Source organism: Salvelinus fontinalis, chromosome 13 (assembly GCF_029448725.1).
Source record: "Salvelinus fontinalis isolate EN_2023a chromosome 13, ASM2944872v1, whole genome shotgun sequence".
NCBI classification, from domain to species: Eukaryota; Metazoa; Chordata; class Actinopteri; order Salmoniformes; family Salmonidae; genus Salvelinus; species Salvelinus fontinalis.
The window spans coordinates 30,286,183-30,302,895 of record NC_074677.1 but is presented as its reverse complement, the minus strand read 5'-3'; the positions used below and the strand labels follow the sequence as shown (position 1 = coordinate 30,302,895).

Below are 16,713 nucleotides of genomic sequence, written 5' to 3'. Positions count from 1 at the left end.
ACCTCCAAATGAGCTTCAATGCCATACAACGCTCCTTCCGTGGCCTCCAACTGCTCTTAACTTCTCTAGGATAGGGGGCAGCATTTTCACGTTTGGATAAAAATCATACCCAAATTCAACTGCCAGCTACTCATCCCCAGAAGATAAGATATGCATATTATTAGTAGATCTGGATAGAAAACACTCTGAAGTTTCTAAAACTGTTTGAATCATGTCTGTGAGTATAACATAACTTATTTAGCAGGCGAAACCCCGAGGACAAACCATTCAGATCTTTTTTTTTTAGGTCACTCTCTATTCAATGGGATTTCATTGGGAATACAGATTTCGAATTGACCTTCTTGCAGTTCCTACCGCTTCCACTGGATGTCAACAGTCTTTAGAAATTGGTTGAGGTTTTTTCCTTTGTGTAATGAAGAAGTACGGACATCTTGAATGAGGGTCACTGGAAGTGTACTGTTAGTTAGAGGCGCGTGACCAGAAAGTTAGCTACAGTTTGTTTTAATCGTGTATTGAATACAGATCATCCCGTCTTCAATTTTACCGATTATTTACGTAAAAAATACCTAAAGTTGTATTACAAAAGTAGTTTGAAATGTTTTGGCAAAGTTTACAGGTAACTTTTGAGATATTTTGTAGTCACGTTTCACAAGTTGGAACTGGTGTTTTTCTGGATCAAACACGCCAAATAAATGGACATTTTGGATATATATCTACTGAATTAATCGAACAAAAGGACCATTTGTGATGTTTATGGGACATATTGGAATGCCAACAACAGAAGCTCGTCAAAGGTAAGGCATGAATTATATTTTTATTTCTGCGTTTTGTGTCGCGCCTGCAGGGTTGAAATATGCTTCTCTCTCTTTGTTTACTATTGTGCTATCCTCAGATAATAGCATTGTTTGCTTCGCCGAAAAACCGATTTGAATTCTGACATGTTGGCTGGATTCATAACCAGTGTAGCTTTAATTTGGTATCTTTCATGTGTGATTTAATGAAAGTTTGATTTTTATAGTAATTTATTCGAATTTAGCGCTCTGCATTTTCTCTGGCTTTTGGCCAAGTGAGACAGTAGCGTCCCGCCTAAACTCAGATTTTTCGATATAAATATGAACTTTACCGAACAAAACATACATGTATTGTGTAACATGAAGTCCTATGTGTCACGTCCTGACCATAGTTCTTATGTGTGTTGCTTGTTTTAGTGTTGGTCAGGACGTGAGCTGGGTGGGCATTCTATGTTGTGTGTCTAGTTTGTCTGTTTCTTTGTTCAGCCTAATATGGTTCTCAATCAGAGGCAGCTGTCAATCGTTGTCCCTGATTGAGAATCATATATAGGTGGCTTGTTTTGTGTTGGGGATTGTGGGTGGTTGTCTTCTGTCTTTGTGTTCTGCACCAGATAGGACTGTCTCGGTTTTCACATTTGTTATTTTGTATTTTGTATAGTGTTCACGTTATTGTCTCTTCTTTATTAAATCATGTTGAACACTAGCCGCGCTGCATTTTGGTCCTCTCCTTCATCCCAGGAAGAAAGCCGTTACACTATGAGTGTCATCTGATGAAGATCATCAAAGGTTAGTGATTAATTTAATCTCTTTCTGCTTTTTGTTACTCCTCTCTTTGGCTGGAAAAATGGCTGTGTTTTTCTGTGGCTATGTACTGACCTAACATAATCGCCAGGTGTGCTTTCGCCGTAAATCCTTTTTGAAATCAGACATGTTGGCTGGATTCACAACACGTGTAGCTTTAATTTGGTGTCTTTCATGTGTGATTTCATGAAAGTTTGATTTTTATAGTAATTTATATGAATTTGGCGCTCTGCATTTTTACTGGCTTTTGGCCAAGTGGGACGTTATATCCCAGAGAAGTTAAACGCTAGTAAAACTAAATGCATGCTCTTCAACCGATCGCTGCCCGCAACCGCCTGCCCGACTAGCATCACTACTCGACTAGAGGTCGAACGATTAATCGGAATGGCTGATTAATTAGGGCCGATTTCAAGTTTTCATAACAATCGGAAATCGGTATTTTTGGACACCGTTTTATTTTTTTTTACACCAATATTTAACTAGGCAAGTCAGTTAAGAACACATTCTTATTTTCAATGACGGCCTAGGAACGGTGGGTTAACTGCCTTGTTCAGGGGCAGAATGACAGATTTTTACCTTGTCAGCTTGGGGATTCAATCTTGCAACCTTACAGTTAACTAGTCCAACGCTCTAACCACCTGATTACATTGCACTCCACAAGGAGCCTGCCTGTTACGCGAATGCAGTAAGAAGCCAAGGTAAGTTGCTAGCTAGCATTACACTTATCTTATAAAAAACAATCAATCAATCAATCATAATCACTAGTTAACTACAAATGATTGATATTACTAGTTTATCTAGCGTGTCCTGCGTTGCGTATAATCGATGCAGTGCGCATTCGCAAAAAAGGACTGTCGTTGATCCAACGTGTACCTAACCATAAACATCAATGCCTTTCTTAAAATCATTACACAGAAGTATATATTTTTAAACCTGCATTTTTTAATCTAAAACAAATCCAGGTTAGCAGGCAATATTATATTGCACGCAGAGTCAGGGTATATGCAACAGTTTGGGCCGCCTGGCTCATTGTGAACATATTTGCCAGAATTTTACGTAATTATGACATAACATTGAAGGTTGTGCAATGTAACAGGAATATTTAGATTTATGGATGCCACCGGTTAGATAAAATACGGAACGGTTCCGTATTTCACTGAAAGAATAAACTATTTTTTTCGAGATGATAGTTTCCGGATTCAACCATTTTAATGACCTAAGGCTCGTATTTCTGTGTGCTATTATGTTATAATTAAGTCTATGATTTGATAGAGCAGTCTGACTGAGCGATGGTAGGCACCAGCAGGCTCGTAAGCATTCATTCAAACAGCACTTTTGCGCGTTTTGCCAGCAGATCGTCGCTGTGCTTCAAGCATTGCGCTGTTTATGACTTCAAGCCTATCAACTCTCGAGATTAGGCTGGTGTAACCGATGTGAAATGGCTAGCTAGTTAGCGGGGTGCGCGCTAATAGCATTTCAAACGTCACTCGCTCTGAGACTTGGAGTAGTTGTTTCCCTTGCTCTGCATGGGTCACGTTGCTTCGAGGGTGGCTGTTGTCGATGTGTTCCTGGTTCGAGCCCAGGTAGGAGTGAGGAGAGGGACGGAAGCTATACTGTTACACCGGCAATACTAAAGTGCCTATAAGAACATCCAATAGTCAAAGGTATATGAAATACAAATCGTATAGAGAGAAATAGTCCTATAATTCCTATAATAACTACAACCTAAAACATCTTACCTGGGAATATTGAAGACTCAAGTTAAAAGGGACCACCAGCTTTCATATGTTCTCATGTTCTGAGCAAGGAACTTAAACGTTAGCTTTCTTACATGGCACATATTGCACATTTACTTTCTTCTCCAACACTTTGTTTTTGCATTATTTAAACCAAATTGAACACGTTTCAATATTTATTTGAGGCTAAATTGATTTTATTGATGTATTATATTAAGTTAAAATAAGTGTTCATTCAGTATTGTTGTAATTGTCATTATTACAAATAAAATTTAAAAAATGGCCGATTAACCGGTATTGGCTATTTTTGGTCCTCCAATAATCGGTATCGGTGTTGAAAAATCATAATCGGTCGACCTCTACTCTGGACGGTTCTGACTATGTGGACAACTACAAATACCTAGGTGTCTGGCTAGACTGCAAACACTCCTTCCAGAATCATATTAAGCATCTCCAATCCAAAATTAAATCTAGAATCGGCTTCCTAGTTTGCAACAAAGCCTCCTTCACTCACGCTGCCAAACATACCCTCGTAAAACTGACTATCCTACCGATCCTCGACTTCGGCAATGTTATTTACAAAATAGCCTCCAACACGCTACTCAGCAAACTGGATGCAGTCTATCACAGTGCCATCCGTTTTGTCACCAAAGCCCCATATACCACCCACCATTGCGACCTGTATGGTCTCATTGGCTGGCCCTCGCTACATATTCGTCGCCACACCCACTGGCTCCAGGTCATCTCTAAGTCTTTGCTAGGTAAAGCTCCGCCTTACCTCAGCTCACTGTTCACCATAACACCCACCCGTAGCACGCGCTCCAGAAGGTATATTTCACTGGTCATCCCCAAAGCTAACACCCACTTTGGCCGCCTTTCCTTCCAGTTCTCTGCTGCCAATGACGAATTGCAAAAATCACTGAAGTTGGAGACTTGTATCTCCCTCACTAACTTTAAGCATCAGCTATCTGAGCAGCTTACCAATCGCTGCAGCTGTACATAGCCCATCTGTAAATAGCCCACCCAAACACCTACCTCATCCCCATATTGTTTTTATTTACTTTTTTGCACACCAGTATTTCTACTTGCACGTCATCATCTGCACATCTATCACTTCAGTGTTAATTTGCTAAATTGTAATTACGTCGCTACTATGGCATATTTATGGCCTTACCTCCTCACGCCATTTGCACACACAGTGTATAGATTTTTCTATTGTGTTATTGACTGTACTTTTGTTTATCCTATGTGTAACTCTGTGTCGTTTTTTGTCGCACTGCTTTGCTTTATCTTGGCCAGGTCGCAGTTGTAAATGAGAACTTGTTCTCAACTGGCCTACCTGGTTAGGTGAAATAAATAAAATAAATAAATAAAAATAGTATTGCATAGTGACAGTGTGCCAACATGTAATAGTGCTTAATAATGAGCTTAGGGGCCAGTTCCTCCTTGTGGGGACATTTCCCACGTCACCATGAAGACAAAGGCTATTTTAAGCTTAGGGGTTAAGTTTAGGGTTACAATTAGGGTTTGAGTAAGGGGTTAGTGGTTAGGTTTAGGGTTAAGGTTAGGGAAAATAGGATTTTGAATGGAAATAGATTTTAGGTCCTCACAGGGATAAAATAACAACGTATGTGTGTAGAAGAACATAACGTGTGTTTATGTGGTGCATAGTCATGGTTGGTCACCTCTCAGTGCTGACACACACGAACACACATACCCACACCATAATGAACTGCATATTTCAATCACTGACCAATAGTATTTAGGTTTGAGAGGAGTCTCCAGGAAGACTTAAGAAGAATAGGTTGTCCCTTCTGAGTACTGACTTGATTTGTGACAGCTCGTCTGCTGCTAAATAGCACTTATCTATAAAGCACTACTTTCCTGCTGTATATGCATTAGCCTCTCTTATCTTTACCACTCCCATCAGCTACTGTACCGTGGAGCACTTCCAACTGATGAATGCTGACCTTGGCAACCTATCCCTCTGGATGCATTGAGTGAGCTACACAAATCAGTAGTTTTCTCCATGGGGTCAACCTGAGGTAACTGACGAGGATTAGGGCTAAGTAAAAGGCTCCTTCCTCTTTTAACTGGCTGTGGGTTTACATAAAGATGTTAACATTATCCTGATATTGTCCAAGAGCCCAGCTCCTCTCCTTCAGGTAGAGCAGCAACCATGAACCTAGATTGCCCAACTTCTTCATAGGCACATATCTAAGATCAGTTTACCATCCCCCTAAATACTAACTTTAACCATTAGAGAATAAATGCAAAACTGATTATAGATCAGTGTCTAGTGGCACTTCATCCTACTTCTGGTTTGGCAGCCACATGAAAGGCAGCACTGTCAAACAGTACGGGTGTCGCAACACAGACCTGTTGTATCCCAAACATTCTGCGACGCATCAAGGGTTCATTCCTCCCACCATGCGATGGTATAAGGTTTCATATTGGGGCAGAGCCTGTCCGCACGCTCCTGCTCACATTGGTGACCGTCGCTGGTGCCAAGGAGTGCCAACACCCATGCCCAGGGGCACCTCCGACCTCTAGTATACATTCCAGGCCTGGCACCACTACTGCTAATTACCAGCAGGTCTGCTAAGGCTGCCTTTGAAGTTTATCCCCCGTTAAGGTCAGGCTACAATGGAAGGTCTGCCCAGGGTCTTTACACTTCCTGGATGTTGTTATTGTCCCAATTCTGATTTAAGCTGTTCAAGATACTCGTATTACTACACTGGGTCTAAGGAAACTCAAAGTGCCGTTCCCGGAAACAATCCAAGAAAGGGCGAGAAACTGAGGTTTAGGATTAACAAAAATATGTCTAGTTTGTTGAGAGTTACATAGAGAGTTACATAGATAAACATCTAAGGGAGTTGTAAGTTATTACTGTCCTTCAACCATTATAAACATTCACGCATGCATGCATACACACACACACGCGCGCGCTTACAAGCGCACACACACACACATGCGCGCATACAAGCGTGCACACACACAGACACATGCACGTGAAGGAAGACCAGTACTCACGGTTTCTCCAGAGTCTCTAGGTCTGTGTGTGTTGGACTCCTTGTGGATGTCGATACACTGTGTATGTCAGACTCTCCCTCTCTCCTGTCCTCTGTGTGTCGAGTGTCCTTTTCTCCCGTCAGACTTCCGGCAGAGTCACAGTGGTCCTGGTCCCCCTCTGCACCACATGTCATTCCTGAGAGGTCTGGATCAATAGACACCACTGCTAATGCTGTTTCCTCCTCCTCTTGTCCTTCTCCTCCCTCCTCTGCCTGCTGCTGTTCCTCCTGCTGCTGGACTGCTGTGGCGGGTTCAGCCTTGAAGTGGAATAGACTCCCCAGTCTCCTGAAGAAGGCATCTAAAGGGGGAGGACGTGTGGGAGAGCCGGGCCCTAGGGGGCTCGCCGGAGAGCAAGGCACAGAGTCCACTGAGGGGGGCGGGACGAGGGGCTGGTCCTTGGAGGACCCCTCCGCATTGTCCGATATGCTGCTGCTGCCCTCTCCTCCTTTCTCCTTTCCCTGGTTCTCTCTGTCCTCCAGTGCCTCTCCCAGCACTCCTTCCCTTACATCTCCCTCTTCTTCCGTGCCTTGGAATGCCTGGAACCCCAAGACAATGACACAAAAAAGAGAAAGAGAGAAAGAGAGGGGTGTGTGTGAAAGCAAATCAGATTAACTTTCTCAGTCGCAGGCTTGCCACTGACAAAGCAGTACACAGCAGCACCCTGGCAAAAGGGTAGAACAGGGGACGAGTGCAGAGTGAGATTCCCATGAAAAGCCGGTAAACTCTCTTTCTCCCTCTTCTCTTTCCATCGACTCTGCCCTCTACAGCAACAGCAGCTAAGTGGCAGCAACTGCACTCTAATGAAAATGTGTCTATGAAACACACAGCACTCCCCTCCCCCATAGCCCTGCCCACAATGCAGTTAACTCTCTCAGCACCGCAGCAATCAGCCAGGGTAGTAAAAGAGATGGAGCCGGTGTTTACAGCATGCTGCACATCCGTACGTCCCCGCATGAGTAATACAGAGGGAAAAGAGCACCACATGCATTCTTCTGCTGCATATATGTCGTAGCCATTGTCAACCTAAACCATTCCTGCACAGAATACGAGAATCAAGGCTGTCTAATTGAACCATTCCCAGCAGGTAACACTAGTGGAAATGACATCATGACAAAATGATGTAATTACGATGAAATTTCGATCCGTTTTTTCCACTAGGTTAATCTCCATTCGAAAAGTCCCCCAACATTATTACCCTATTCAAATGTTGTCTGTTTTGGTTAAATGTTGTTTGTAACATGTAGGAGGAAACTCATGGGAAACACTCACCCCACCCACATGTATATAGACATCCTTCACTCTCTGTCCATTAGTAGTCAACAATTAAAACATACACTCATGTTGTGGTTTTGTTTACTTCCTCAGCTACTGTAAATCACTTCCTGCCTTGAGACTACAGTATCCACAAGGAGACACAAAGCAATGTGCTACTAGCTTTTAGCATGACAAATCTTAGGATGTGGGGGCTGGGGAGAAGGGGGGCAGGGGGCAGAATTAGGGTCACCAAATCAATCAGACAGCGGCTGTCAAGGTCCAGACACAATGGACCACAGAGTGAGGAGCAGAAGGTAGGGGGCTGATTCTCAATACTCCTCTCTTCGTTTGCTTTTAGGTGAAAGGATTGGAAAGGTTTTAACCATGTTGCTTTGTTCCTCCAGTCCTCTGAGAACATTATGAAGGAAAGGCATTCAAATAAATTCTTATTAACATATAATATTATAACCATTACATGGACATAAAGCCCATTGTCCTTCAGCATATGGGCACAACGCCTCTTCTGGGACAGCTTCAACCAGTGAACTAGCTCTGGTATCACTGTGTGCTTCACCCTTCACAGAGAGGCCTTAAGTGGACATCTCATTCAATTATCCTTCAGCTCATCACAAAGGAGGAGAACACACAGACAGACAGGGGATGTCTCACATGGCTGGGATTGGATTTAGCACTCCACCATGTCTCACAGACTTACATCAAATAAATATCAAATGGTTATTCAGCGCAGAACATATATTTTTAATACTCCCAAAAAGTATATTTCAAATAGGCTTTGACGATGACCTGGTCATCTATAGGTCAAAAACATTGCCAGCCATGTTAACTTTATAGAAATAAAACTTTTTGGGCAGGCATGACTCCAGGACATTGTCATTAAAGGGCACTGAGGCCAGACAATCTCTCTGGACTGATCGAGAGAGTAGGCATAAATAGTCCTCACTGTCCCAAACGTCTTTATAATCCAGATGTAAACTTACACTCTGGCCTGCGATCCCTCCACCATTCCTCACGGGCGTCACTGGACTCACCGTCTCTCCTGCCGTACTGGACTCACCGTCTCTCCTGCCCTACTGGACTCACCGTCTCTCCTGCCCTACTGGACTCACCGTCTCTCCTGCCGTACTGGACTCACCGTCTCTCCTGCCGTATTGGACTCACCGTCTCTCCTGCGCTGCTGGACTCACCGTCTCTCCTGCCCTTCTGGACTCACCGTCTCTCCTGCCCTTCTGGACTCACCGTCTCTCCTGCCCTATTGGACTCACCGTCTCTCCTGCCCTATTGGACTCACCGTCTCTCCTGCCCTTTTGGACTCACCGTCTCTCCTGCCCTACTGGACTCACCGTCTCTCCTGCCCTATTGGACTCACCGTCTCTCCTGCCCTTCTGGACTCACCGTCTCTCCTGCCCTACTGGACTCACCGTCTCTCCTGCCCTACTGGACTCACCGTCTCTCCTGCCCTATTGGACTCACCGTCTCTCCTGCCCTACTGGACTCACCGTCTCTCCTGCCCTACTGGACTCACCGTCTCTCCTGCCCTACTTCACTCACCGTCTCTCCTGCCTTACTGGACTCACCGTCTCTCCTGCCCTATTGGACTCACCGTCTCTCCTGCCCTACTGGACTCACCGTCTCTCCTGCCGTACTGGACTCACCGTCTCTCCTGCCCTACTGGACTCACCGTCTCTCCTGCCGTACTGGACTCACCGTCTCTCCTGCCCTACTTCACTCACCGTCTCTCCTGCCTTACTGGACTCACCGTCTCTCCTGCCCTATTGGACTCACCGTCTCTCCTGCCCTACTGGACTCACCGTCTCTCCTGCCCTACTGGACTCACCGTCTCTCCTGCCGTACTGGACTCACCGTCTCTCCTGCCGTAATGGACTCACCGTCTCTCCTGCCCTACTGGACTCACCGTCTCTCCTGCCCTATTGGACTCACCGTCTCTCCTGCCGTACTGGACTCACCGTCTCTCCTGCCGTACTGGACTCACCGTCTCTCCTGCCGTACTGGACTCACCGTCTCTCCTGCCCTACTGGACTCACCGTCTCTCCTGCCCTACTGGACTCACCGTCTCTCCTGCCGTACTGGACTCACCGTCTCTCCTGCCCTATTGGACTCACCGTCTCTCCTGCCCTACTGGACTCACCGTCTCTCCTGCTGTACTGGACTCACCGTCTCTCCTGCCCTACTGGACTCACCGTTGAATTTATTTGTTTGTTATTTTCTTTTTTATTTATTTGTTTTTTTGAAGAGTGTTTTGACACAATTTCAATAAAATTATGATTTGATACATTCTAGGTGACCAGATGAACAGTCATCATGTGGTATACCTACTTAGATGACTCTCCATCTAATAGACCCAGTCTGTTGATGCGGCCCCTAGCTATATCCTGCACCCAGACAACATCACACTCAGACAGATGCCTCCCCCTCCCCTCTATTCCCCCTCTATAACTCCCTCTATTCCCCCCTCTATAACTCCCTCTATTCCCCCCTCTATAACCCCCTCTATTCCCCCCTCTATATCCCCCTCTATTCCCCCCTCTATATCCCCCTCTATAACTCCCTCTATTCCCCCCTCTATAACTCCCTCTATTCCCCCCTCTATAACTCCCTCTATTCCTCCTTCTATAACTCCCTCTATTCCCCCTCTATTTCCCTCTATCCCCCCCTCTATTCCTCCCTCTATTCCCCCCTCTATAACTCCCTCTATTCCCCCCTCTATAACTCCCTCTATCCCCCCCTCTATAACTCCCTCTATCCCCCCCTCTATAACTCCCTCTATTCCCCCCTCTATAACTCCCTCTATTCCCCCCTCTATAACTCCCTCTATTCCTCCCTCTATTTCCCTCTATAACTCCCTCTATTCCTCCCTCTATTCTCCCCTCTATAACTCCCTCTATTCTCCCCTCTATAACTCCCTCTATTCTCCCCTCTATAACTCCCTCTATTCCCCCCTCTATAACTCCCTCTATTCCCCCCTCTATAACTCCCTCTATAACTCCCTCTATTCCCCCCTCTATAACTCCCTCTATTCTCCCCTCTATAACTCCCTCTATTCCCCCCTCTATAACTCCCTCTATTCCCCCCTCTATAACTCCCTCTATAACTCCCTCTATTCCCCCCTCTATAACTCCCTCTATTCCTTCCACTATTTCTGTGGCGAGAAGCTCCGCAGGATGTTGATGAGGGCTGAAAGGGCGGCCGGCGGTGAGCTAGGGGAGTGTGTTTTGATGAGCTCATTCTCTGCTTGTTTGGCCAGCTGACAAAGCCAACAAACAGAGGGAGAAAAGCAACCTCCTATTTTCTGTTGCTACCGCTGACCTACTTAATATTTCCAAGAACAACCTTTACAGAGGAAGAGGGTGACAAGCCAGGAAAACTCAGAATGCTATAGCTAAGAACAAGCAGCATTGTGACTCGTGATGCACCGATATAACATTTTTGGCCGATACCGATAACAAATTCTTATTTACAATGATGGTCCAGACAACACTGGGCCAATTGTGCGCTGCCCTATGGGACTCCCAATCACGGCCGGATGTGATACAGCCTGGATTCGAACCAGGGACTGTAGTGACGCCTCTTGCCCTGAGATGCAGTGCCTTAGACTGCTGCGTCCATGTGTGTGTGTTAACTATTTAACTGTACTAGAATGCTTAAAAGGCCACTAAAATTCAAAATATTGGTTATCGGTATCGTTTTTTTTGTGGCAAGGAAAATATTGGATATCGGTATCGGCCAAAAATGTAATATCGGTGCATCACGAGTCACAATGCTGTTTGTTCTGTCTTTCCAGCAATTGTCAGCATTTTCCACCCTCTGTAGGCTAAGCATGTGTGATTCACAAAATATGTCTGACTGCCAGGGATAGATACGGTACTTTACTTAACACAATGTCAACAACAGGGTTCTAAGCAGAGACAACATGGTTCTTAGCACATTAATAAAGGGATCTTTTCAGACCACACAGAGAGGCTAGCAGCTAATAAGGAACCATGTGAGAGACGAGGAGGGGTTGAAGAGAGGAAATGGGGGACAAGAGGCAGAAGAGATTAAGGGGTAGAGAGAATTCTCAAGGCTATGAATATAGTTTGTTTTTTCATATTTTTTTTACATTTGAACATTTTGACCTTACAATACGGTTGAGTGAATGTGTTGCTAGACAAGCACTGTTGGCCACACTTGATAACTTGAAAATTAGCACACGCAACAACTCTACAAAATGTGTCCTATTTGGATGGAAAACACAGCACCCTTTCTACGGGGTGTACAGTGTGGGTGTACAGTTATCGAAATGTCTCCCAGCAGACCATTCAAACAAAGACAGTATGGAGAAGCAGTTTCTGCCTATCTTCAACAGAAATCCCTGATAAACACGGAGAGAAGAGACCGAGAAACGTGTGATCGAGAGGGATAGAGAGCAGTTGATTTGGGAGATATCCAGTGCTTGACTTGGACTGAAACTTATTTTGGGTGCTGGGACTGTTTATATTTAGGTGCAGGAGCTCCACATTACTTTTGAGATAATATTCTATAGAGGTCTCAAGCAGAAGAGCATTGGAGGTGCTGGTACTTTGATCCAACTGAAAATACATAATCTAAGTGATTGATAGTTTGTATTCAGCAGTCAAAAAAGTATGCCTTATTAACTTTGAAGAACTATTAAAATAGTGATTTTGTCAGACAGCATAGGCAGCAGTGCTATAGAGATGAGATGATGACTTGGAATGAAATAATAAAGTCATAAAATAAAACAAATGTAATATACACAACAACTGAAATATTTTATAGTAAAGTAATGTGAATAAATAATGGTTAATACTGTAAGTAATAACATTAATGGGCAGTCACTACCATCATTGGACTTTTATTAAATTGTTGTATTCTGTGTTGTTACAGCATTCAACCCACATAATAAATAGTGCATTTAATTTAGAAGAACAAACAATCGGAACTGAAAATGGAGATCATTTTTTCATAATCTATCTGAAACGTATGCCTAACGAGCCCAGTACACCAGTATTTATTTTCCCAGAAACGTGTAAGCCCTTATTTGGCTTGAGGATGTCTGGTAAAAAAATTACACAGATGGCTACAGAACCGGCATTCATTTCATCCCTACTATAAAAAAAGACCACTTGAGTCTAATTACATCCAGGAGCAAATCCTGTTTCAAAGCTGGCTTTAAAAACTATGCTAGAATTATTTCTGGTTATGTGCAAATAATATGCTGCCAGGGTCAGCATTATAATTTCCCAGCAGTAGGCTATGTGGAAAATATGAGCTCTAAGCCCTGACTGCAAAACCAAACCACCCTGGTTGATGGTTAGATTCCTTACTTATGCACTACACACACCCCTTGGGCCACTTCTTATGCAATCATCATAATCCTCAGCTCATGCCCTGTGCCTTCAAATGTTCTACTCAGCATCTGACAGCAGTACTGTTAGTGTTACAGGTTCTCTCTGTGTGAGCCTTGTTTACTTGTACACAGTCATGGGTACCAGATATAGATTGACCAGGCAGCACTGCTTGACATCCATACCTTGGACAGCTCCAGGTCTTCTTGGTGCAGCGATGGTTCCCCTTCACTGGTCTCACTGCGGAGGCTGCTGTTGACTCCATTCTGCCGGCCACTGGTGATTGGAGAAAAAATTCTTAGAAGAATAAACCAGAGGTGCACAACATTTGTTTTATACAGCGGAAGTCTGGTTCTCCCTGGCACTCAATTGGCATTGCAGCACACCGATCATTGCAGCACACCGGTCATTGCAGCACACCGGTCATTGCAGCACACCGGTCATTGCAGCACACCGGGCATTGCAGCACACCGGTCATTGCAGCACACCGGTCATTGCAGCACACCGGGCATTGCAGCACACCGGTCATTGCAGCACACCGGTCATTGCAGCACACCGGTCATTGCAGCACACCGGGCATTGCAGCACACCGGTCATTGCAGCACACCGGTCATTGCAGCACACCGGGCATTGCAGCACACCGGGCATTGCAGCACACCGGTCATTGCAGCACACCGGGCATTGCAGCACACCGGTCATTGCAGCACACCGGTCATTGCAGCACACCGGTCATTGCAGCACACCGGGCATTGCAGCACACCGGGCATTGCAGCACACAGGGCATTGCAGCACACAGGGCATTGCAGCACACCGGTCATTGCAGCACACCGGGCATTGATCGAAAGGAAAGGATGAAAACAAACATACATTGCAGCCTTAGAGCACTAGAGTTGTGTACAGTACTACTGGTATGTAGACATTACAGTACTGAGTACCAACATCTTCAACAGGACATTGTTTGACAACTGTTAGCCCCATGGTGGTCACTCTCCTCATGGAAATACCGTGCCTTCGGAAAGTATTCAGGGCCACATTTTGTTCGGTTACAGTCTTATTCTAAAATCTATTGAATCGTTTTTTCCCCTCATCAATCTACACACAGTACCCCATAATGACAAAACAAAAACTGTTTTTTAGAAAAAATGATATCACATTTACAAAAAGTATTCAGACCCTTTAGTCAGTACTTTGTTGAATCACCTTTGGCAGCGATTACAGCATTGAGTCAAATAAAATACAATTTTATTAGTCACATATGCCGAGTACAACAGGTGTAGACCTTACAGTGAAATGCTTACTTGCAAGCCCTTAACCAGCAATGCAATTTTAAGAAAATACCTAATACCTAAGAGATAAAAGTAACAAATAATTAAAGAGCATCAGTAAAATAACAATAGCGAGGCTATATACAGGGGGTACCGGTACAGAGTCAATGTGCGGGGGCACCGGTGCCGAGGTAATCGAGGTAATATGTACATGTAGGTAGTTATTAAAGTGACTGTGCATAGATGATAAACAGAGGTTAGCAGCAGCGTAGAGCGGGGGGGGGGGGGGGGGGGGGCAATGCCAATAGTCTGGGTAGTCATTTGATTAGATGTTCAGGAGTCTTATGGCTTGGGGGTAGAAGCTGTTTAGAAGACTCTTGGTCCTAGACTTGGCGCTCTGGTACCTCTTGCCGTGCGGTAGCAGAGAGAACAGTCTATGACTAGGGTGGCTGGAGTCTTGGACAATTTTTGGGGCCTTCCTCTGACACCACCAGGTATAGAGATCCTGGATGGCAGGAAGCTTGGTGATGTACTGGGCCGTACGCACTACCCTCTGTAGTGCCTTGCGGTCGGGGGCCAAGCAGTTGCCATACCAGGCAGTGATGCAACCCGTCAGGATGCTCTTGATGGTGCAGCTGTAAAACCTTTTGAGGATCTGAGGACCCATGCCAAATCTTTTCAGTTTCCTGAGGGGGAAGAGGTTTTGTCGTGCCCTCTTTACGACTGTCTTGGTGTACTTGGACCATGTTAGTTTGTTGGTGATGTGGACGCCAAGAAACTTAAAGCTCTCAACCTGCTCCACAACACCTCTGCCGATGAGAATGGGGGCGTGCTCGGCCCTCCTTTTCCTGTAGTCCACAATCATCTCCTTTGTCTTGATCACGTTGAGGGAAAGGTTGTTGTCCTTGCACCAAACGGTCAGGTCTCAGACCTCCTCCCTATAGGCTGTCTCATCGTTGATCAGGCCTACCTCTGTTGTGTCATCGGCAAACTTAGTGATGGTGTTGAAGTCGTGCCTGGCCATGCAGTCATGAGTGAACAAGGAGTACAGGAGGGGACTGAGCATGCACCCCCGAGGGTCCCCTGTGTTGAGGATCAGCGTGGTGGATGTGTTGTTACTACCTTACCACCTGGGGGCAGCCTGTCAGGAAGTCCAGGATCCAGTTGCAGAGAGAGGTGTTTAGTCCCTGGGTCCTTAACTTAGTGATGAGCTTTGAGGGCACTATGGTGTTGAACGCTGAGCTGTAGTCCATGAACAGCATTCCCACATAGGTGTTCCTTTTGTCCAGGTGTGAAAGGGCAGTGTGGAGTGCAATAGAGATTACATCATCTGTGGATCTGTTGGGGTGGTATGCCAATTGGAGTGGGTGTAGGGTTTCTGGGATAATGGTGTTGATGTGAGCCATGACCAGCCTTTCAAGCACTTTATGGCTATAGATGTGAGTGCTACGGGTCGGTAGTCATTTAAGCAGGTTACCTTAGGGTTCTTGGGGACAGGGACTATGGTGGTCTGCTTGAAACATGTTGATATTACACTCAGACAGGGAGAGGTTGAAAATGTCATTAAAGACACTTGCCAGTTGGTTAGCGCATGCTCGGAGTGCACGTCCTGGTAATCCGCCTGGCCCTGCTGCCTTGTGAATGTTGACCTGTTCAAAGGTCTTACTCACATCGGCTGTGAAGAGCGTGATCACACAGTCGTCCGGAACAGCTGATGCTCTCATGCCTGTTTCAGTGTTGCTTGCCTCGAAGCGAGCATAGAAGTGATTTAGCTCATCTGGTAGGCTCGTATCACTGGGCAGCTCTCGGCTGTGCTTCCCTTTGTAGTCTGTAATAGTTTTCAAGCACTGCCACATCCAACGAGCGTCCGAGCCGCTGTAGTACGATTAGACCTTAGTCCTATATTGACACTTTGCCTGTTTAATGGTTCATCGGAGGGCATAGCGGGATTTCTTATAAGCTTCCGGGCTAGAGTCACGTTCCTTGAAAGTGGCATCTCTACCCTTTAGCTCAGTGCGAATGTTGCCTGTAATCCATGGCTTCTGGTTGGGGTACGTACGTACAGTCACTGTGGGAACATCGATGAGCTTATTGATGAAGCCAGTGACTGATGTGGTGTACTCCTCAATGCCACCGGAAGAATCCCGGAACATATTCCAGTCTGTGCTAGCAAAACAGTTCTGTAGTTTAGCATCTGCTTCATCTGACCACTTTTTTTATAGACCAAGTCACTGGTGCTTCCTGCTTCAATTTTAGCTTGTAAGCAGGAATCAGGAGGATAGAGTTATGGTCAGATTTGCCAAATGGAGGGCGAGGGAGAGCTTTGTACGTGTCTCTGTGTGTGTTGTAAAGGTGGTCTAAAATTGTTTCTCTCTAGTTGCACATTTAACATGCTGATAGAAATGATGTA

General features: G+C 45.2%; 1 protein-coding gene across 1 annotated transcript in view; it reads right to left on the bottom strand.

Annotated features, from left to right (window-relative positions):
• The window catches only part of LOC129868409 (uncharacterized), a 105,732-nt gene that overhangs the window by 80,169 nt on the left and 8,850 nt on the right, over nucleotides 1-16,713 (bottom strand). The window contains exons 2-3 of the mRNA XM_055942373.1: nucleotides 13,224-13,314; nucleotides 6,362-6,936 (exon numbers count right to left, since the gene is read on the bottom strand). Of these exons, the coding sequence (XP_055798348.1) occupies nucleotides 6,362-6,936; nucleotides 13,224-13,314 (666 nt within the window). The remainder of the gene's footprint in view (nucleotides 1-6,361; nucleotides 6,937-13,223; nucleotides 13,315-16,713) is intronic.